At 53.1% G+C, this 22679-nt stretch overlaps 2 protein-coding genes across 2 annotated transcripts in view; one reads left to right on the top strand and one right to left on the bottom strand.

Annotated features, from left to right (window-relative positions):
- ADAMTS7 (ADAM metallopeptidase with thrombospondin type 1 motif 7) overlaps window positions 1-6260 on the top strand; it is a 42196-nt gene extending 35936 nt beyond the window's left edge. Inside the window, exon 24 of the mRNA XM_084267858.1 lies at window positions 5498-6260. Coding sequence (XP_084123984.1) covers window positions 5498-5670 — 173 coding nt within the window. The 3' untranslated portion in view covers window positions 5671-6260. The remainder of the gene's footprint in view (window positions 1-5497) is intronic.
- Window positions 6261-13651: 7391 nt separating this feature from the next.
- CIAO2A (cytosolic iron-sulfur assembly component 2A) lies at window positions 13652-22155 on the bottom strand. Its single transcript, XM_084268071.1, has 5 exons — window positions 21979-22155; window positions 18797-18961; window positions 16746-16795; window positions 15183-15228; window positions 13652-14119 (listed from the first exon to the last, which is right to left on the bottom strand). Exons 1-5 carry the CDS (start codon window positions 22103-22105, stop codon window positions 14022-14024), a joined length of 486 nt encoding a protein of 161 aa, XP_084124197.1. The 5' UTR covers window positions 22106-22155; the 3' UTR covers window positions 13652-14021.
- Window positions 22156-22679: the final 524 nt, after the last annotated feature.

The following is a 22679-nucleotide window of genomic DNA, read 5'->3' as shown; positions in this document are numbered from 1 at the left end:
CGGAGCCCGTTGGGCGCCCGGCTGACTCCGTGCGATGCCCCAGCTGGGCTGGGGACATTTATCTTACTCTGTGCTGGGATGAGGAGCTTGAACAAAGGCAACTCCAGCACAGGAAAACCCGGGGGGGAGGCTGAGCACCATCGCTCATCAGGAAAGCCCTGCAGCTCCTTGCTGGCGTCTGGGCGGTGAGGAGGACATCCCTGTCCTCTTGCCAGCACAGCTGGGGCTGTGGAAGTGGGAAGAGCTTTGCTGAGCCTTGGGCAGGGCTGCCAAGGAGATCAGAGCAGCCCCATGCCCCTGAAAGCCTGCTGCTCCCACCCTGCCTAGCATCGAGCTCCAGCAGTGCTCTCACACACCCACATCAGCCGCTCCCGGTGCTGGATCACCGCTGGTAACCCAGGGAGCTGGAAAGGAGCCCTCAGAGTGTGTTTATTGCTGTGGGGAAGCGTTCGCCTGGGTTTATGGCTGTCTTGGAAAGGAGCTGAGCTCTGGGAAGCAAGTGCCAGTTCATCCAGCAGGTCAAAGACACAAGCAGCGATTGCTTTTATTGGAGGAGGACAAAAAGCCACCCCAAGCAAAATCACCCCGCTGCTGCAAGTGCAGTGGCCATGCCAGCACGATGGCTTTTGGCCAGACCTCATCGGTGATGGGTGAAGCAGGGCTGAACGCGGGCAGCCCGCAGGATGCTCATCATGGGAGATGTAATGTTGATTTTCCCTGTGGCTGCTTCCCTGGATCCCATCGCTGGCAGGTCTGCAAGTCCCCCAAGTTCACACCAAGCAGGCATCAAGCTGGTGACCGGTCCGGCTCCATGCTCAGGCCAAGGTGCTTTAGCAAACCTAGCTCTTCCCTGGGAGTGTCCCAGGCTCCAAGTACCAGAGAGGGACAGGAATTAAGGTAAAGCGCTCAGCCACCCCAGGAGCAAGGATGTGGCTTCAGCTTGGGAATGGGAAAAAGGTGGGAAGGGCTGGAGCAGGATGGGGTTCAGCCCTGTGTCCTGGGAGCAGCCCAGGTGTTTGGAGGGGCATAAGAGCAGCAATGCTGGGGAGGACCAGGGACGTGCCGGGAAATAGCCCAGGCACCCAGCGCTGTCTTCTGCTCCAGGCTTATCACCCAGGGGCTGGTTGCATTTCTAGTTGCCTTCAGATTAATTGGCAATTAAATGTTATGTTCCTCTTGCTCTGAGTAGAGAAATGGGATTGTAGGTGGATGGCAGAACATGTCCACAGGGAATACGTGTGAGGAGCAATCCCAGTGAGCTCTGGCTTTCTCTGTGCAAGTCTGGGTGCAAGTGGCAAGACAGGGAGGTGCTGCTGAGTCATTAAGTGCCCTTTATTTCCTGCTAATTAACAGCTGCAAATGAGTGCTTGGGGAAGGATTCCTGGCTCTTATGCAGTGCAGGTGAAATGATGGTTGGGTGTTTTAACTGTAGGGAGAAGCAGGGTTTGGGCTCTGAGCGGCACTGGCTGTTCCTGCATCCCTGTATCAGCCCTTCCTCTACTGATTCAGGTGCTGGGGTGGTGCTGTGTGTGTCCCCAGCAACGCACCCGGACGTGATGGCACGGGGGCTCCCACAGAAGCCTGGGTGATGTGAGGAAACCCCCCTAAGAAGCATCAGGCAGCTGGAGCAGGAAGGGCATGTTTCCACGCCAGCCGGCTGTCGCTGCCGTGCCGCAGGCTCGTTATGTGGGACCTCAGCTGGACCCGCCATGGTGGGGACACTTGTCCTGCAGTGGGGGGGATGCTTCTCTCTCTAGTGTGCTTCTCTTCCTCCCTCCTCCTTGGCAGCTGCTGAGTAGATTTAAGGTTTAGATCACCACAGATCTCGTTGGCCAGCGCAAGCGATGAGGAGGGGATGGGAAGTGCTGCTGGCGTGCCTTGGGTGTGGGCACCCAAGGGACCTGTGGCTGCAGCCCGGGCTGCTCTGCCAGGGGCCTCTTGCCAACACCTCTGATAAGGGATGAGGAGAGGAGGCAAGGCCTGTATAAGGGATGAGGAGAGGAGGCAAGGCCTGATCCCAAGAGTGAAATATTAACCCTTACTTAACTTCTGGAAAACTCTCCAGAATACATATGTTTTTCCATGTGGAAGATGGACCTTCTGCCAGGAGTATATTGGCCCTGAAGCACTAAACCTGGGGAAAGCCAGGACACAAAACAAGCCTGTGGCTGGAGGGTTCGCTGCCCTCAGCCCTGCGCTGGGCTCCTGCCTGGAGTCACTGTCCCTTGGTCTTGAGAGAGAGGAGTGCTCAGCACTGCTGGGCACTGTCACCCTCCTTCAGCTTCATGTTAAAGACAAGCAAAGAGCTGGTGGATGGGTCACGCCCACCTGCTCAAGGCCAGTGGCTCCTGGTGGGATTGGCAGTGGGAACCCCTGGACATGGTATGTTCAAAGCAGCTTTGGGTTTTGGGGGGGAAGGCAGGGTCCTGTCCAGAGACTCATTTCAGCAGTCAGTTTTCAGCCCCCCCCTCCCTGCGCTCACAAGAAGGAGAGGGAAGACACTGCCGGCTGTAGGGAGAGTCCTGGCTCTGCCACAGCTCCTTGGAAATGGGAACTTCTCCTGGTGGGATGCAGAGATTCTAAAGATGGGTGATGCCCTGAGCCCCTGGGAAAGCGCTGGCATTCCCCTGCCCGGGGTCTGCGTTCAGGCTGGGTGTTCAGGGCACAGCCATGGGAGCTGTGTGACAGTGCTGGGCTGAGCAGGATATTTTGGGAGCAGCAGGCTGAGCCCTGAGAAACTGGTGGGGTTTAGTGCTTTTCCACTGGTTTTCCAAGCTGCAGCCGTGCTGGTGCCAGCCTGTGCCGCAAGGTGAACCTGGCACCAGGGCACACATCCCACACAGACAACCTGGCTCTGGAGCTGTTGGCAATGACATGTGCCACCCTCAGCAGTGCTCAGCCCTGGGAGCACACCACCAACCCTCCCTGGAGCAGGAGCCTGGGACAATACTTGTCAAAGTCGGCACTGGCTCCGAGAGCATCCCGAAGGCCAGAGGTCAGTGGCTTAACACTTGGGTTTTGCTGGCTCAGCTCTAAGCTCGACCTTTCCTTGTTTTTACAAAACCTGGTTCCAGGAAGTTTATTTTTCCCCAGCATAAAGCCAGTGCTTCGGTCTGGGCAGCACAGGCTGAACTGAAATTTAAAGTGACTTCCACGCCAACTTAAAAAAACAGCCCCCAAAAAGTGGGGGTTTTCAGTTTCTGATGTGCTGGCTTAGCCTGGATTGTCAAAGCCCTGCTTTAAGCTGTTTCTTTAGACTAGAATTTGGCGTGGGTTTGAAGGCTGGAGTGTGTGCTCAGATGAAGTGCTGGGATTATATAAAAAAATCATTAATAGAAAAAAAAACACCAGAAAAAGGATTAAATAGAAAATGGGGTCAGTTGTGGAGGGACCCTCTCTGACAAATGAGGTGCTTGTTACAGCTTCCTTAGCCCAAGCTCAAGTCCCAGGGAGGAATCAGGAGCCTCGCCAAGCCTTTCAGCCCTGAGCTTGACCCCGCGCTCATCCACACTGAGAGCTGCCTCGGCCCGACGTGCAGTCCAACCTGGGAAAACGAGGCCGGCTCCCCAACTCCCGTTGACTTCACGTCATTGAAATGCTCTGGAAAGCCAGCATCCTGCCCCGGGGTCCCTCAGAAGGTCAGCAGAGTCGATGCAGCAGCACCTCTAGCCAAGGCTCTTCTCCCCCCTCCATGAAGCCCATCTCAAGCCTTGCTCAGCACTGGGCTCATATGGATTAACGTGGTATAGGAAGAGAAGCAGCTCCTGGCAGGAGAGCCATGGGCTTAGTGCCCTGGGTTGCACAGGTACAGGAATTTCCAGCCCATGCCAGGGTGTCACTGGTTGGAAAGGGATCAGAAGGAGCTGAACCTTCCCCCCTGGCCCTGAGAGCGACCTCGGGGCAGGCTGCAGAGGCCTGGCCTTTGCGGCTCTTTCAAGGGAAGGCAGGAGGCAACTTGGTTGTGATCCATAAATAGCTTTCTAGGAAGGCTGTGGCGATAAGCAGGGGGCTTGTGAGCAGGAACAAGCTCAGCAAGGCCTGGCAGCAGTGTGCTAAAAATACCAGGGTGCTCAGCAGGGGTCTGCCTCAGCATCCCCCAGGAGCATTGCCCCGGCACTGCGGTGCTGACCCTCCGAAATGCCAGTGACATTCCCAGCCACCCCTGAACGCCATGGGGGTTTTACAGCATTACCCCTTGCTCTGGGCAGTGATTAACTGACCCCCTCCCCAGCATGCCAGCCGGACAGGAGCCATGGCTGTGTTCTCCATCTCTCCGACTCAATGTTGCTTCCAAAACCAGCACCTCAAAGCAGTGTGTGTTTATAAATCCTTCCTGAGAAAGGGAGAAACCCTGGCACAGGGTGCCCAGAGAAGCTGGGGCTGCCCTGGAACCCCTGGCAGGGTTCAAGACCAGGTTGGATGGGGCTTGGGGCACCCTGGACTGAGAGGGTGTCACTGCACTGGGGGAAGTGAGCGCCCTGCCCACCCACGCCAGGCTGGAATTGTGCAATTCCACAATCCAGCTCTTGGGTCAGACAGCAGCTTCTGTGTTATGTGGTGTGTTGGGGGCACGGAGACGCTGTTGCTGGGCAGAAATAGCTGTTGCTCTGGAGGAAGAGAGGAAATACCTCACTGAAATAGAAAATAAATTTTAGATCAGCGTAGTGACCTCCTTACTGGTGGGCTGAGGGCGCTGTGAGGGCTGTGATTGAAATTCCAAACTGGGGGAAAAGTCTCTGTCCTGCATCTGCTGCATCCTTTGCATTAACCACTGTGGGTCAGCTCGTCCCCGTGGGAATCGGGGCAGCAGCCTTTCCCTGAGCAAAGCTGAGGACAGATGGTGAGGGGCTGTGGACAGTGGGCTGGGCTCCACTGGCTCTGCTGCCGGCGCAGGGCAGCACTGGCCCGAAGGCCTGATGGCATTCCTGGCCCACAAGAGGGATTTGTGACCTCCAGTTTGCTCAGGCTGGGGGTGACTGGCCTGGGTGCAGCCCCTGCAGCAGGGCTGGGTGCTGGCACCAGGGCGCAGAACGAAGTCTGTCCTCAAAGCAACACCGATGGTGGTTGGGGGTTTGCAAGACACCCGCAGGAAGCCAACCAGGGGAGGGGAGGGGGCATCCCGAAATAACCTGAACCTCTGCTGGCACTGCGGGGAAGGTCTGGGGAGTTGGGGAACATCACACCCGGGAGGTTTGTCACTTCTCCCAGGCCTCCAGCATGGATCCTCCTCCCCAGGGAGCGAGCCCTGGGCTCAGCCCCACTCCCCCACATGGTTTCTCTACCCTGGGTTGGTACTGCAGAGCTGTGGGCAGGAGCAGAGGAGTTCCTTCTGCTGGCAGCGAGGGGTGCCGAGGGTGCACGGTGCCTTGCTGAGGGTGGGCTCTGCATCGCTGGGGTCTCTGCCGACCTCACACCAGCCTTCTCCCCAGCCACCCAGCGACCACGCCAGCGTCACACCGGCAGTAACGCCGCCCTTGCTCTCTCCCCTCCCCTCCAGGCTTTGTCTGTGAGCGTGACCGCCTGACCTTCGGCTTCTGCCAGACCCTGCGGGTCCTGGGAAGGTGCCACCTCCCCACTGTCCACCTCCAGTGCTGCCGAAGCTGCCGCCAGCACGGGCACCGCATGGCACCCGACCGGGACCGTGGGGACGAGCGGGCATCCAGAAGGTGACAGGACCATCCCCGAGGGCAAGAAGCACCGGGACCCCGGCAGCTCCTGGAGCAGCACTGCTGAGAAGGGGCACAGCCAGGACTCGCAGCTCAGCCTGGTCCCATGGCAGTGCCGGATGGTGCCGCCCGGTGCTCTCTGGAAACACGGGGAGGGCTTGATTTCTTTTATTTGTGCTACACTCTAACGGTGCTCAAACCATGGGTCTGGAAGAGGCAGCCTGGCCTGGGCTGGGGGGTGCGGGTCCTGCTGGTCCCGTGGGAGATGCTGGCGCAGCCAGGACCCTCTGTTGGGATCACCAGTGGGGAACACTTTGGGGAAGGGGAGATGGGAAGCAGCAATAATTCGGGGGGAGACCTCACAGAAATGCTTTTGGTGCTATCATTCGATGTTTTCAGCCTCTGGGTGGTGTTGGCAGGCCAGCACGACGCTCCTGACTTTTGTTATTATTTGTATAGGTAAGAAGCGAGCCTCAGCGTGCCAGCAGCACGGCCGACCGCTCCGATTAGGGTTTGGGGGGGGGTGGGGTGTTGTTTTTTTTTCCTAAGGGACTTGAAGCCGGCAGCCCATTTCTGTAATTCTCATTAAAATGTTTACGCACTGAAGCTGAAGAGCAGTGATTGGAGAAACAGAGATCGGGCAGGGGAACGGAGCGTTGGCTTCAGATACCACCCTGGGTACTGGGCTCGCAGGGTGTGCTGAGGCTCCATGCCCTTGTCCCCTGCTGCTGGCTTTCTCTGCCAGAGCCACTGCCTGTATCACCCTGATGCTCAGGGACACTGAGGCACAAGTGAAATGATGCATCAGCTTTGGAATCCAACAGTGCATTCCCATGCATGTACTTGTGAAGGAGCAGGAAACCTGCTCAGGCTGCAGCATCCCCTTCATTGCATCCCTTCTCCAGAACAGCAACGTGCTTAGCCCTCCAGGTCCTGGGATGCAGCTATGGCGTAGCAGTTCAGCAGCTGGTTAAGGTACTTTCTGTTGTTACAGGCTAAAAATCTTCTTTTCCTGCTTATATAGATTCACCTCTGTTAAGGGTAGTTGATTCTTTTAACTAGAATATAAAATATTGTAGGAGGAGCAGCATTCAGCCAGCGCAGCCCTTCCTGCCCGGTCCTGGGGTGCTGCATTAATCCCTCCCTGTCTTAGGGAGGATTTGCTGTTAGACTGGTCCCCAGAGGAGGGAGAAGAGCATTTGGGTAGGGATTCCTTTCTGTATTACTCTTCAGGGGATAGAGGATGCCTGATAAAACTGGGAGATGGTGAAGGCGATCCTCCTGGCATTGAACAGAGAACGCAGCCCACGGCGCTTTGTTTCTTCTCCTGTGCTGCTGGGAGCAGGGTTCTGGCCAGAACAAGAGATGCTCTCGTGGGTAATTGGTATGTACAGCACAAGCCATGATTTCACTGGCTGTGTTTTACTCCTTTTTCCCACATGGTGTAAGTCTTTAGGCTTCAAGAGCCCGTGTTCAGTCCTGATCTCCCTCGCACTGCCCGTCCTGTGCGCTTGCTGTGCTCCCGGGTTTATAAGGGATGTTGGGGCTTCAGGGCTGCAGCACAGGAGTGTTAAATTAAACAGTGCTGAAGGACGTGAGAGGGGCTCAGCTTTTCTCTTCCCTTTGGGGAATTTCGAGGGTTTCTTCACTGGGAACAGTGAAGTGGAGGCAGTTTAGGTGCTGGCAGCTGCCGGTTGTGAGTGGCAGCAAGGGGCCATCCGTTTGCATCTGAAGATGATTTAAGGCCGTTGCAGCAGGAGCTGGGCTGATGGTAAGTGCTGGCAGTCCTCTGGTGAGTCACAGGTCGAAAGGCAGAGCCTCCCCCTTGCCCTGAGCCTCCCGGAGACCCCCGGCCATGGCAGAACACCCCACACCGCTGTGCTTCTCCGCAGGGCACAGGATGCGCCGTGACCGGGGCACGCTCACTTTGTCATGGTGAGGGACTCCTGGTTCATTACTTCCCAAAGCCCCCATTGAGGATCAGCGCTGCGAGACTCACAGGCTTCATTTGGTACTCAGCAAAGGGGGTCCTGCTCATTGTGAGCCGTAGCAATGGGGGGGGGGGAGCAGAGTCTCCCCGACCTTTGGCCGCTCCATTTTACTTGGCCCAAGTGAAAAACAGTTGGTTTCCCTGCGAAGCTGTTGGAGGCCACAGGGAATTTTGTTCTTGCAGCCCAGTCACCTCCCTCCCAGCACCAGCTGGACATCTGCACTGGGTTAACTGGAGCTGAGGGACAGGTTTTAAGGCTGGAACATACATTTATACAGATCCAGGCAAGCTTAATGACAACAGCAACATGTACCAGAACTCCATCTCCTCTTACAAGTGCATTTTCTTTAAAATTTTGTGCCATTAAGAAGTCATTTTGGGTGCACGGTGTGGACTGCACCTTCCTTGGCAGGAGCTCAGCCCCATCTCTGCACACACACCTACAGAGGTACATATATACACCTATAGAAGTATGTATATATACCTACAGAGGTAAATATATATATACCCACAGAGGTATGTATATGTGCCCACACATAGTGTATACTCAGGAAGCCCCCTCGCTGTGAGCACTGCCAGCACGGGGTGTCAGGAAGGCTCACGTGTGGTGTTGCACATCATTACTCACCCCAGTGCTTTGGGCTGTCTGGGCAAGGCTTGTCCCTGTCTGGTGACGGTGGGACAGGAGAGGTCTGGAAGGGTAAGTGCCCAGCTGGGCTATTAGGTGTTACTAAAATAAGGAGGCCTTTGAAAAGAAGCTGAGCCCAAGGTCTTGTCTGTCAGCACAGCTTAGTCATAGGAAGCAGCTTGTGGATGCTCTTTGTTGGAAACTCGTGCTGAGCTCAGCCAGCTCCACCAGGAGCTTCCCCAGGCAAGGGAAGACTCAGAAAGACAAATGGGACGGGGACCCGCTGACACTGGAGCTCTGGGGACAGGCCGACAGTCCTGGTGTCCTCAGGCTGGGCCTGGGAAGAGGCTGCAGGGCCAGGGCCAGTCCTTGGTGCTGGCATCAGCACTGCTGATGGTTGGAAGGGTCGTCCCTGGCCCTGTGTTGGATGGGGCTGTGCTGCAGGGAAAGGACAAAACGGGAGCATCCAGCAGCCACCTCAGCTGGGTGATGGGGACGTGGGTGATGGGGAGATGGTGGGTGATAGGGAAATGGTGGGTGATGGTGGCAGCGTCCCAGCAAGCAGCAGCAGGATGGTGCTTGCCAACACTTTGTGGCTCTCCTGTTTGCAGCAATGCAGGAAAAGCTGCGTCAGGGATGTGTCAGGGCTGTAACCCACAGCTCCAGCCTTTCTTTGCTTCCGTTTATTCCTTGGAATCTCCTGAGAGCCACTCAAGAGGAACCAGAGGCTTGGGCAGACATCAGACATTGTGCCTCCCTCTGACACCTCCAGCCCTTTCCAGAGCTGGAGACAGGAAGGAACCGAGAGCTCCTTGACTGGGAAGCAGCAGGCTTTTCACAGAGGAGGTTGTTTGTGCCTCTTGTTAACAATAACCCTCCAACCGCTTCCATGGCTCTTGGGTGACCCTGGCAGAGCACCTGCAGTCTGCAGGCTCCCACCTGGCCCCAGCACTTCTGTCCAGAGCAGATGATCTCAGCTGGAGCATTTTAACCCTTAAAGACCCAGAGGAGTCACCAGTCCATCAGCTGCAAGGACTGGTGAGGGATGCGGTCCCACTGGTGGGAGGAGGGATGGGGGTGCAGCCCACCACATCTGTCAGGGCAGCTCCTGGCAGGATCCAGAGGTGGTTTTATTTACCCCACAGGAGGGGGGCACAGGCACAGCCCTGAGGGGCAGAGCTTTGGTTTGTCTCTCTCAGGGTTTTATGGCTGTCGGCTGCTCAGGGGCTCGGGCAGGGGAACAGCCATCATCCATTGACAGCGTCGGGGTGCCGAATCCCGGCACAGCCAGCACGTGCTCCAGCCTGTCCCGGCAGCGAGATGTTCCACTGGGAAGGGAAGCGGGAGAAGACAGGAGGGGGAAAGCGAGGGGTGGGCTCCAGCACACGGACCTGGTGCTAGATGGCGACTCGAGGCACAGACCAGGAGAGCAGCCAGAGCTCAGGACAGGGATGCTCCTCACCCAGTTCCCCGTTGTAAGACCGCTCTGTGGCTTGCTGGTGCCCTCTGCAGTTGTTTGTCCTTATTGTATATGCAAAATAGTATTAATGCAAAGGGACACTCGGTTATGTGGTGATGGGGGGGAGGTGGCATGAGATGCCTCTGTGGGCTCTCAGGAGGAGATCCGTCAGGAAGAAGCTGCAACAGCTCGTGGGAATGTCATGAAAACGCCATGTTGAGCTCAGAAATAGTCACTTTCTTGCTTTAAACCCCCCCAAACATTATCAAGTGGAAAAGAAAATCCCTTTGCTTATAACCTCCTACAGCAGGACACAGACTGCTGTTTTAAAGGCATCCCAGCACAATGCTTAAGGGAGCTTTCTCATCCAGATCCACCCAGGACAAGAAATACTCTAATAAATGCCAACCAAAGCAAACCATTCTGTTTGCATTCCTTATCCTAACAACATTTAAAAATGATGCTAAAGAAATCAGAAAGATTTTAAAAGAAAGGCTTGGTTAGAATAACCGATCAAACTCTACCCTGCCCATCACCACCACTTCGACACTCTGCCACAGCCCATCAAACCCACCCAAAGAGCAGCAGCAGGAGGAGACCCCCCCACATCCCAACAGCTCCCAACACCACCCTGCTATTAGACATCAAATGGAGACAAACTTACACCAGCAGCATATGGTACCACAGAGAACTGCTGGCATTTGGGTGATACAAATCCAGATCCAACCTCAAGCCTCGGATTCCCAAATGTATCTCAGAGGGCTCAGGGCTTTTCTTCTTCTCTTGAGTCTCATTCCTGAAAACTGCTGCCTCCCACCAGTTCCCAGAGTACCAGCACACCACATTGACTGGGGAGCTTTGCTACGGCAAGAGACAAAGAGAAAACAGGCACCTAAGTGGTATTTTGGGATGTCTGGTGGTAAGAAATACGTTTTCTCAGGGGATAAAAGTTTCTGAGAAAGTTTCTGTGTAAAGGCAAAAAATGTACAATGTGGGATTAGCAGATAAAGGGGCAACTCTGAGGGACAGCTCCCCAGTCAGCAACGGCGGCTTTATACCCGCACAACCTGCACCCTGATAAAGGAAATTATCTTTGCCCCCCAAATATTTACATCTTGGGCCATTGTTAAGCAGCCTACAAAGAGCAAAGACACAATAACTGCCCCTGAGCTGTGGTTATGCTCCCCCTCACTGGGAGCCGGTATGCTCTGAGGCATCCGCCATGTCGGCACCAGGCCAGGGCCTGGGTTGGAGACTGGTGGGTGTGTGAGGCTTCCCTCTGAGGGGAAGAGAGTTCATCCTAAGGAATGAAAAGTGGAAAATAAAAAGAAGGGACAGGAGCACAGGCTTTTTGAAAGCTCCAAAACACAGAGAGTGAGTCCTGAGGAGCCACGGGGATGATGTGGGGCTAGAGCCCTTCAGCTCTGGAGCCAGGCTGGGAAAGCTGGGCTGGCTCAGCCCAGAGAAGAGAAGGCTGCTGCTGGGGAGAGCTCTGAGCCCCTTCCTGGCCCTCCAGGAGAGCTGGAGAGGGGCTGGTGCCCAGGGCAGGGAGGCCCAGGCTCAGGGGAATGTCCTTCAGCTGCAGGAGGATGATGGAGAGGGGCTGGGAGGCAGAAATCCTTCCCAGGGAGGGGGGAGGCCCTGGCACAGGGTGCCCAGAGAAGCTGGGGCTGCCCTGAAATCCCTGGCAGGGTTCAAGGCTGGGTTGGATGGGGCTTTGGGAGCACTGAGGGGGATGAGCACCGTGCCCACCCACACCAATCCGGGGTTCTGAGATCTTTTCTCAGTGCTCCCTCTCGTGGGAAGACACTTCCAGAACACTGCCTACAGCTTTGCTCACTGCCCTGGCTCCGGAACCAGTAACAGTTAAAAGCGCCTTTGCTTTAATTCCTCCTTTTGGAAAGGAAATAAAAAGGACAGACGGCTTCTACTTCACCAAAGTCGTTTGAGATTTCATTTTAAAAGGGGAACAGAAACTCCTCTGTATGAAGCCTTTAGAATGGACTCAGTGCAGAGCTGCAGGCAGCACCTTAGAGCTGGTTTGGGCACCATACGTGACGTTGTACAGAGCCATAAACGAACCGAACCAGTGCCACAGCACATCCTGGAGCAGAAGCTGCATTAGGAGCTCTGGCTGATGATGAGAACAGCTCCTCAGAGTAAATCCTTTCCCCATAGCAGCTAATGGCAATTACTGACCTGTCATTAGCAGTGGTTACCACATTGCTGGCTCATTAAAGAGCAAACAGTGGTGAAGAAAAACCTCTCTCTTGTTTGAAACATCAGTTTTAATGGCACAGCACAGCCAAACTGGGGAGCTCACCATCAGGAAACATCCCCACCAGCATTTCATCCAAAAGACACGACTTTGCAGAAGTACTTCCCATCTGATGAGTTTTCCCAGCTGAAAAAAACTTCCTAAACCCACAGAGCGCCTTGCAAAACGCATCTTTTAGGACACAGACCATTCCAGCAGGAGTCTGAAGTTTTAGGCTTAGGTTTAGGTTTTGCTCAAAGTAGGATGTTAAAGAAAAGGGGGAGGACCATAAGTTCTTCAGTTATCTTGGAAACTGCCAAGTTTCTGGTTTCCCATGCAAACATCAAGCAACCAATTCCCCTCCCGTTCCGCTGAATCCTGTTGTGGCCATTTACACTTAGATCTAACTGCACCTCACAGAGGCATCTGTAGAAAGTGCTGCTTAGGGCCACTTCCCTTGAGCTCAATCCAAAGGGAGCAACAGGGGCACAGAGGCTTTTGAAATATGAGTAAAACTGAACTGAAGCCAAGTCACTGAAATGAAGGATTTTCCACAGATACCCTGGAACTGACAGCTCAGCAGATGTGCAGTGTCGTAGGGGAAAAGGGGATTATTGTCCAACCCCCCACCCTTTTTTGGCACTGACAGTAGGGAGATGAGGCACTTTGTTGGCCCAGCTGGGACATAGGTCAGTACACTGATGTACAGAGAGGAAAGTTACCCCGCTGCTCATGATGTGCAGCCCTGCTGCAGCCCAGGCAGCTGCCCTGCCTCCAGGAGAGCCTCCTCTTCCTCTGGCTCCTCATGAAAAGAGTTACAAACCCCCCCATCCCAACAGATGTTTGCACTGAATCCCAAGAGTCTCTCAACCATTTAACCGAACACAAGCCCAGTGGAGCCATCCTCGCTCCACAGAGGAACAGCTCTCCACATCCACTACTGGGGGTAACTGCTCTGCACTGATCATACAACACACCCCTGGGGTACAGGAAGAGCTTGTGGATGCTGTGGGGTGCGAGATGGGTGGCACCAGCCTTCCCCCTGCACACATTTACCTCTGGGGTGCTCCTGTGGCTGCTGGCTGACACCCGGCATCGCTGGCAGGGCAGCTGAGCGACATCCAGCCTTCAGGGAAAGGCAAATCCACAGTCAAACCCACAGCTGCAAGGGAAAGCAATCCCAGGGAAGTTCTGCAGTGGGAAAACACAGGGCAGCCAGCCAGACTCTCCCCAGACAGGACTAGTGAGGGAGCAGCAGAAGGAGGACCGGGTGGGGGGGCAGACTAGAGGGATGAAGGGCGGTGGGATTCTCTTGCTTCCATGTGCAGCCAAGTCACAAGAAAAAGCAGGAACAAACCAACAAGATCTTGGCCACAGGAAAACTTTACCTCCAGCATAATTATAAAGCAAAACCTGCAGAGTCAGAAACGTGGACTTACAGAGGAAAAAACCAAATACTTCCCAGTAAGAGACTACCTTGTTCCACTCCGGTCCCTTGGTTCCAAATCCTCTTTCCCAATTCATTTCAGCTTTAACACATTTATCAACAATGGAGAGAAGTTGAATGAAGCATTTCCTTCTCTAACAGATACCCAAACTTTAAGCTTGAGGCAGGGGAAGAAAGGTCTGAACTCTGAGAGCAGCGTTTCAGTACAAGAATCGGGTTTATTTTTACAGCGCAGTGATTGAAACGATGTAGAAATTTCACTTGCAAAACTGAATCTGTATCACAATGTCTGTCAGAAGGCAACACATATGGGTTGTTTTGTTTTCAATCATAAAATATTCCTCTGGACACCAGAAATTACAAACTCTTAACACTATACACTTCACTTGATTTTAGAGGCTAATTTGTCATAATTTAAATCTATCTTATAAACAATTTCTTTTAAAAAAATGTGGAAGATAAAAAGAACTCAAGTATTAAACTCAAGGCCTTGGTTATTATTATTTTCCTTTTTTTTAAACAAAGATATTTTAAGAAATGTATCAAAATGGTAACTCTGTGGGTATTATAGCTACTAGTCAGGCTCTGCCACACACTGCTCCACAATCTCACGCAAGTTTGGATTCTCCATCGCAGCTGCTACTCTCTCCTTGTCGTTGATCTGCTTGTTGACTGCAAAACATGACATGAGAAGTGGAGTCAGAGGTAGGTCACAAGGGTACTTTACACACCTCATGTCAGTAACGTGGCAAACACAAGACATCCCAGTGCAGCAAAGAACTCTGGAACCCAGCGAATGGCCAGCTCTGAGAATCAGAGGGCAGCTGTACAGCAACAGGACATGTCATCATTGTTCTTTTCAGTGTCCTTTTTATGTGGAAGATGTTACCTGCCCAACATCCCAGCTCAGAATGGGTGCAGCAGCCCATACAGCACTGCATGGCACACTCAAGTGGCTTGGCCCAGAATAACATCATGCCAGCCACACATGTGGGACACGACAGGGCAAGAAGAACATGAGGGTGTTCAGGAGCCAGCAGCCAAAGGCCAGAGGATCAATGGGAATTGGGAAGAAAGCAGGGGAAAGCTCAGGCACAACGAAACCCACCCTTCAGAAGCCCAACACTCTGCTAGGTTTCTAGGTTAGGAAGAGACTGGCAAACGTGCTAATGACACGTCTTCAAGAGTGAAATTCATGACAAATCAGTATCCAGGCTCTCCAGGTGGAGTTTCTACTGATTTAATCAGAACTGATTTTCCCCTCACGAAGCCAGCTCAAGCTGAGGGATGAAAAAGCCAGGGAGCTGCCTGCACAATGGCCTTGGAGCTGTTTAAGCCAGCACCTGGCTACAGCTCTGGGGGGATATTGATGTCCCACAAGTTTTGTTTTAAAAACTGACCAAGAAACTTGTATTTTTGTTATGAAGATGCTTAGATAGGAAGATCAACCAGCCAGGCAGTTCTTTATGTTGACTATTCAGCAGCACAGCAGCTGAAACTCCTTTTGTTCTAAACACAACACCTGCAAGAACTGCAGAGGGATTTGTTTGCTTAAGAGAACAAACCAAGCAGCAGCCTGTGTTCACAGCACCAGGGCAGGCTTGAAACAGCCTCAACCATGGGTTTCACTGCAAAGCTTTAGTGGTGTTTCCATTTCTGAAAGGGACAGCAAGGCAGGGGAATGAAAGAGCACACACACAGCATAAAGCTGCAGCCACTTGTAAGCTCTACTTACTATCTTCTTCAGTGGTATGTGTACCTTCGGATATGTAGATTTCCAGCTAGAGGAGAGAGAGCATCAATGTTAGATGCAAACATCAACAGCTGAATATATTCCTTACTGGAACAGAGGGATGGGCATCACCCATACAGCGTGTGTAATGTGGACTTCCAACACAAGGGGATCAGCAACAAGGGCTGAACTCAGACCTCCCTGCGACATAACCACAAGACAACCTCCTCCCCTGCTGCTGAGAGGCCCCAATAATCTGTCTTCAAAACCATGGAGACATCATTCCTCGTGGGTATCAACTGCTCTTGTGAAAACGTGACTGCATTTAGGCTGCTGGAAAGAGAACCGGCGCTGCCTTCCCAGCAAGCTCTCTGCACACCACAATTCAGGGATGAGTTCCTTAAAAGCCACCAGAACTACTAGTGTCTCTTCCACAAGGTAAGCACTCCTGAAAAGACATCCTGAGGAAGAGATTCCCAGTAAGATATTCCTGGTAAGTTCTGCTCAGGGATGAGAATCACAAACGAGTAAACAAATCCTGTGCCTCTTATCTCACCGGAACCAATCCTGTTTCTTACCAGTGTCCAGCACAACAAATCACTGCCTACCTAATTCCCAGTCTCACTTTACACTGTTCAACTGGAAAGGTGAAGCTAGTGATAGCAGAAACAAAACAACAAGAAATATCTACACCAGAAAACCTAAGCTAGTGAATTTATATCTTTAATTATTCCAGGCAAGTTTCTAAAGGTCTATAAAAGACTATGTTTGTCTACTCTTGGTTTCTGCTATGACCAGCAGCTTCTTTAAGGCTCCAGGAACCTGCTTCCTATAAAGCTTCCTACACAACAGCAGCATGGCTGGGGCCAGGACCGCACAGCATCACAGACCACTTCCTAAGACCCAGGTCAGAGATGCCCTCAGCGCAGTTCCAGTTTGGAACTGGGCAGTTCTTCAAAACTCTGATGAACTTGTTATGATGTTTTTACTTCCTAGATGTACCAAATATAGCAGAGCTTCCCATAAGCTGTTTCTATCTGGTGATAGAGCTTCCAGGGCTCCTTGCTCACAGGGGCTCAGTCCACTGAGACACCTCTGACGCCTCAAACAGTACAGCAGAGCCAGTAGCTATCCATATGTTTTATTTACAGTGCTCAGATATCTTGAGACAGATTGCAGAAGGCCAGACTCCTTTTCCCTAAAGGAAGAGTGTGACTTTGAACCTTTGTAACACTGATTTTGGGAACACCCTCTCTGCCATCCGGTGAGAGCCCGGGGGACTCTGTGATTCAATATGATTCTATGACAGCTGGTGAGGAAACCCCTTGAAAAGCAGCATATTCCAGAAGTGCAGCAATAAAGGGCCTTTGGCAAAGGAAAGGAAGAACCACAGTTACGTGCTGATCCCTCCAGGTGCTATGCCATGCTGCCACACACAGACAAGCTTTAAGCCACCCCATCCCTAACCACAGCTCACGAGTTACTTGATCCCACAGCACACACCCTCAAAGAGAGATGGGCACATGTACACAGACTTTAAAGCAAGTTCCAGAACAGACACCTTACCTTATGTCTAAAAGGCAAACATCTCTGAAGTTTTATTCTTAAACAAAGGCCTGTTTAAACAAAACAGAGGAGAGATTTGCTTGTAAAACTCGAGGTTTGAGGTGTGTTTTCAGAGAATCCACGTTTAATAATCAAAACCACCAGTATAATCTTCTCCTTTCATATTCTGAGCAGCACAAGCCACAAAGCAGACTAACTAACATGTAGTCTGACCCTTCAGGTGTAGCTTCTGGGTTAGGCTTGTACATGCCTGACACGCTTAGGAGGCCTCTGGTCTCCACACACCTCCCAGAACCACTAAATACAGACACATTCCTCTGCTGCCAGCTTTCCCTGGTATATTTGGTAGAGCTTCTGGTTGTGTCTGTGGCTGCAGCTGTACTGAGGAAAAGGCTTGTCTTGTTTTGCTTTCTAACGTTTGTTAAAAACACCAAACCCAACATTAGTTCTTCGCAGAACAGAACAAGCCTGAGGTGACCTGGGGACAACTCAAGCTCCTGACGTGTCACCAACGTGTGACACAGGCTGAGCAGAGGCACGCTGTGCTTCACCTTGGGAGTGGGATCGGAGTTTGGGGACAGCCCAACTGCTGCTCCCTGGGTGCTGCTCTGTGGGGAGCTATGCAGGGACGAAGCTGTACCACGGCCCCGAAGGCCTACCGCAGGCCCCCAAAGCCCTACAACACAGCCCACAAAGGCCCCACCACACAGGCCCCCGAAGGCCCCCCACCACACAGGCCCCTAAAGACCCCATCACACAGGCCCCCAAACGTCCCCCCACCACACAGGCCCCCAAAGGCCCCCCACCACACAGGCCCCTAAAGACCCCATCACACAGGCCCCCAAACGTCCCCCCACCACACAGGCCCCCAAAGGCCCCCCACCACACAGGCCTCGGGCACAGCCAGGGGTAACGGCAGCAGCATCACAGAGCTGTAAGGGTTGGAAGGGACCTCAAGAGATCATCAAGTCCAACCCCCCTCCCAAAGCAGGTTAATACTGCTTCTTTGGGGAGAAAATACTCCCTAAGAGAGCTACCAGCTCGGAGCACTCTGCACAGAGAAGGAAGGCTCGAGGAGGTCCCATTAACCCTTCTCTGGGGAGCATGATGGAGGGTGCTTCAGAGGTCACCCCGTGCCGATAACAACTGCACAAACAGAGATCAAAGGCCCAGCTGGCTTTTCAGCGCCCAGAACACGACCAGCACAAAGTTTAAGAGTTGATCATCGATCCCCAGGGCTGAGCCTTACCCCACTGACATTCCTAACTGGGTCAAGCTATAAATTAATTATTAGCGTACGGCACGCTAGTGCTTTACGATCTATACGTCACACATAAAGCTGCAAAGGTTCACTTGGGCATAAACACAAGTACTTCTTTATTAAAGACATACTTTCCCTTAAATCTTCAAAATAGACTGAGAAATCTTCTATTTGTGTGTGACAATAAGAGCTGCCAGCCTTGGCACCCTGAAACAAACCATTTCAGAAAGCTCAGGGATGATCTTTCCGATGCCATCTCACCACAAATGGATAAGAAAGAGGACAAAAAAGCACACTGAGCCAGTGCAGATTCTCATTCAACTCAATTGCTTTCAAACTCCTAACAGCCCAGAACTCTATTTCTGGCACTCTTGAGTTGCATGTGGGGGTTTTTGTACATGTGTGGAAACAGAGCCCCTAAGATAAGGGAAAGAGAAGGGAAACAATTATAGATTTAAAAAACCAAAAGTTAAACCTCTAAGAGCTGGAAAATTCTCTATTTAACACCACTAAAATCATTAAGAAAATCTAAAGAAGGAATTCTGTGCCACATCCCAGTAGATTTGAGAGCTTCTCTTTGGAGAGTTTCCCTAACATGATAAAAACAGATGGGTGTGTGTCCCCACCCATTTCTTCTGGGTTTTCTTTCCTTGCATCACTAGTAGGGTTCTCAAGTAAATCCCTGGTCAAACTGCTGGCAGAGCAATTCTAGCTGAGACTGATGTTATTCAGACAACCTAAAATTAACTTTAGGCTCATCGTTACTGATTTAATGACACGGAGATCTTACCAATGAGAGTGGCCAAAGAGCAATGAGGTACTGTTGGTGTAAACCTGATGATAACCAGATATTCATCTTCACCTATCTCCTGTACTTCAACACAGCTTTCTGTTACCACTTCCAGTTCTTCCAAAGTATTAGGTTTCTCCGGGTCCCGGATAGTACGGATTATATCTGAAGCAGAAGACAGGTAACCAATAATAAAGCAGCTTTCCTGAATTTAAGAAAAGGCACTTTTATTAGAAACCACCTTCCCAGCATCACTTTGCTCCTCTCCAGAAAAGGCAGAGGTGTGAATGGAAGCAATACATTACGTCATGAGTTGCTTGGAACTTGGGAAACTGAAGCATTTGTTGTGCACAGATTTTTCACATTCTAGTTCTAAGCTTGCTGTTATTTCTACAACCCCATCAGAATAAAAAGAAACCAAACCATGCTCTGGAAAGCATGATTATTCAAAGGCTTACCTTCAGAGCCACAGGTCATATAGCATCCACCTACCCAGGAGCATACACAGAGTCAGGAATTCAGGCAGGTTTGCTTGCCTTTCCAGGTTTTCAAAGCCTCACCTCGTTAATGAGACAAATCAGATTTCCTTCTCTCACTTTCCTCTCTCCACTTCCCAGCCAGGGGCTCACAGATAAGATTCTGAAGCCATCCCAAGGAAAGCCAATAGACAAATAATGCCCTAATCCATATTTACCTGTATCAGTGGTCACTTCCTTAGCTTGTAAAACCTAGTTGATCCCCAGATTTAACATACCTGTATAGAAAGCGATAAGCAGCGCTGCTTTTATAGAAGCAACATGCTCTGGATTGGCTTAAGAAGATTCCATCACACCATGAAACAGAATTACTTTTGTTATTGCTTTTCCAGAGAGCAAAAGGCTTTATTATTATTCAAAAGCTACGGTATCTGTATATAGGAAACCAAAAATAATGAACACAATAGCATGGGAATTCAGCAAATTTCCTAAGAGCCTGAAAAAACCCCAAGTCTCTGCATTTCAGTGTTTGCTGAGTAGCGTTGGCAGAAGGAAAGGCAACGAGATCTCCAGCCTGTTCCTGCCTGTGCCATGTACAAGGCATAACTCACAGCAACACCAATTTTCAGCAAAGGCCAAACCTAGGAAGTTCCCAGCTGTCACCTCGCACTCCTTTCTGCCTCATACCGTTATTTGCCTCTTAGAAACACAAGTCCAAGCATTCCTGGTTTAAATAATGTAACTAGAGGGAGTTTAAAAAAAACAAACACCCAAAAAAGGGAGCTATTTTTTGGTAGCTGTAGTGATTTGGGTGTCAGTGTAGCCCTACCCAACAGCTACCTGCACGGCTGAAGCCAACGTGACACCAGCCTGCAGTACGGCCAATTACTGCAGGCTATCTTCAGGTACAGAGCGACCCACCCAGCCTGGAGAGCTGCAAAGCTGCTTCCCTGCCACTAAGCTGACAGGGCCGACCTCTCAGCAGGGATCCCAGGCAGAGTACAGCGTGGCATCACTGCCAGGCAGGCAGGAGGCTGGCAGCCAGTGGGGAGAACGGGAGCTCATGTCTGTCCAGACTCCATCCATCCGTTGGAGAAGTCAGAGATACACCCTGAAGTGCCTGACCCATGAGCAAGGAAGAGACCATGTTGGTACCATGGTAGAAGCTTTTGCCCTTGGTACTCACCTCACCTTCTCTCCCCCACCCACAAGGGCTACACAAATTGTTCTCAGGAGTGAGTAATCCTTCCGGCAGGGCTGGGAAGCGCTCACTTTCCAAAGGAAGCTGCCATCACTCGTACCATAAAGCAAACCTTGGGAGGAGTGAGGGAACTGAGCCCCATGCCCTGACTTCCAGGGAAGCAGACAACTGCTCCAACCATCCTGAAGCCCCCAGTCTCTGCTTCTCTGCCCACACCAGAAGGATGGGATGCTGCTGAATTACAAACCAAGAAGACACAGCAGATGTCACGAGGAGGTTTGTTCTGCCTTCCCAAAGAGCTGAGAACCGTCCCTTCAATTACATTAAGGATCATGATGGCAGCAAGCAAACTGTCTAGCTTTATTAGTACATTTGCCAGCAAACAGATGAGCAGCCTCATTTGTCAGGCCAACAGAAAGTATCTCCCCTTGGTTCCATTGTTCTGGCTCTGGTACCGCTTTCTGCTTAAAGCCTGAGCCAACTGACACCCAGCCAGGCCAGAAATCGCTTCACATATACATACAGCACAAGTACCTTCATGTAAACATTTCCTTGTAGTTTCTGACACTCTTCTTCCCCTATTTTTAACTTTCATCCTCTTTCTATGTGAAAAGGCCCAAGAGGAAATCAATCCCCTCACCAAGGTGCAAGGGGAAGGCTGAAGTTCTTCAGTACTTCATGGATGCCTCTGGGCTTTTAAATTGGTGTTTTTCACAGGCTTTAGCTCTGCAAAGCTAAAATGGTACCTTATATATATATTTATTTTAGATAAAGCTATGCACAGTGCTGCACTCAATCCTCACACTACCCCTGACTGCCACACAGTAGCAGTGCCTTGAAGCCTGACAAAGTTTTGGACTCCTCCAAGGTCCCACACGCAGCGCTTCAGCAACATCTGGAGAGACTTCACCTCTGGAAAGCTCAGCCTCGGCTTTGCTGGGCTAGCTGGCTGCCCTTTCTGGAATTACTCGCCTGTCCAGGTGTGTCCAGCTCCTCTTCGGTCTCCGGTGAGGAGAGACCAAGGTCGGTAAGTCAGAGGTAACCGCCCCGGCCCGGCCCCAGGCTCGGGGTCCGGGCGCAGCCCTGCCCGGGATGCTAACGGGGCCCGGGGCAGCCGCCCCAGCCCAAGGTCGCGGCACCCAGCCCACCCCAGACGCAGCCCGGGGCCGGCGGCGCGGCTGGGGAAGCGAGCAGGCACCCCCGACGGGCCCTCACCCTTCCTGGGCACCCGGGGGGCAGCTCTCCCCGCCCCGCACCCCGGCAGCGATGCCGGGTCTCGCCCAAACCGCACGCCCTCCCCTCCTGACCCTCTCCTCCACCCCCCTCTTCCCGACAGCGCTCCCCGCCTCAGCCAGCGGACACAGCTCCCGGCCCCACAGGCACCGGCCGGGCCTGGCTTCCCCCCGCTCCGCACCCCAAGGGCGCGGCGCCAGCCCCCCCGCAGCCGCCCCTCACCCCAGCGACTCCCCCCCCCCCATCGACCCTCGAAGCCCCACGACAGTCACCGTAAACCTCGAGCGCCTTGTCCTGCTCCATGGCCTGGCGCCGGGGGGCATGGCAGCCCCTACGCAGCCCGGAGTACCGCAGCACCCTGCTCAGCGTGTGCGACAGCAGCCCCAGCACCAACGACATCCTCCCGCTCCGCCATGGGAGGCGCGGGCCGGGCCCCTCGCAGCCACCGTCCGCCGCCGGCAGCGGGAAGTTCCTCGCGGGGCGGGGCCAGGGGGAGCCGCTCTGGGGGCGGGGCCTGGGCTGCTGAGGCACCGCCCCGGAGGCGGGAGCGCAGCGCCGCGGGCCTATGGGCGGGGGGGGGGTGCCGATAAAGCCCCGCCCAGGGCAGGGAGGGGCACGGCCGGCGCGCTGCGAGGCGCTGGCGGAGGGTGTAGGCGGCTGGGGTGTCGCCGCGCTCCTGTGGTTGGCCCGCGCCGCTGCCGGGCTCTAGCCCAGGGAACCCCGCGGTGCCCCCGCGGGCAGCTCCGAGAGGAGCACGTGGAAGGAGCCACCGCGGGTTCCTTTGCAAGCCAGAGCCGCCGGCGGGGTAACGGGGCAGTACCGCGGCCCCGAGTGCCGCGATGAACACCGAACCGCGCCCCCGCGGAGCCTGTGTCCTGCCTTGGGTCCGCCGGGCGATGCGGGCGGCAGGTCGCGGACTACAGCTCCCAGCGCGCATTGCGGCCCCGCCCGCCGGCCCTGGGTTGCGCTGCCC

The sequence above is a fragment of the Gallinula chloropus genome (assembly GCF_964237585.1).
Source record: "Gallinula chloropus genome assembly, chromosome: 9".
Classification (NCBI taxonomy): Eukaryota; Metazoa; Chordata; class Aves; order Gruiformes; family Rallidae; genus Gallinula; species Gallinula chloropus.
Note: the sequence above shows the minus strand (reverse complement) of the source record. Positions and strands in the feature narration are given on the sequence as shown.

Coding starts and splice junctions, on each gene's coding strand:
- CIAO2A (XM_084268071.1), bottom strand. CDS start 22,105: ATGTCGTTGGTGCTGGGGCTGCTGTCGCACACGCTGAGCAGGGTGCTG. Junction 18,962..21,978: donor CAAGGCGCTCGAGGTTTACG/GTGACTGTCGTG, acceptor CTTCTGCTTCAG/ATATAATCCGTACTATCCGG. Junction 14,120..15,182: donor ACATACCACTGAAGAAGATA/GTAAGTAGAGCT, acceptor CATGTTTTGCAG/TCAACAAGCAGATCAACGAC.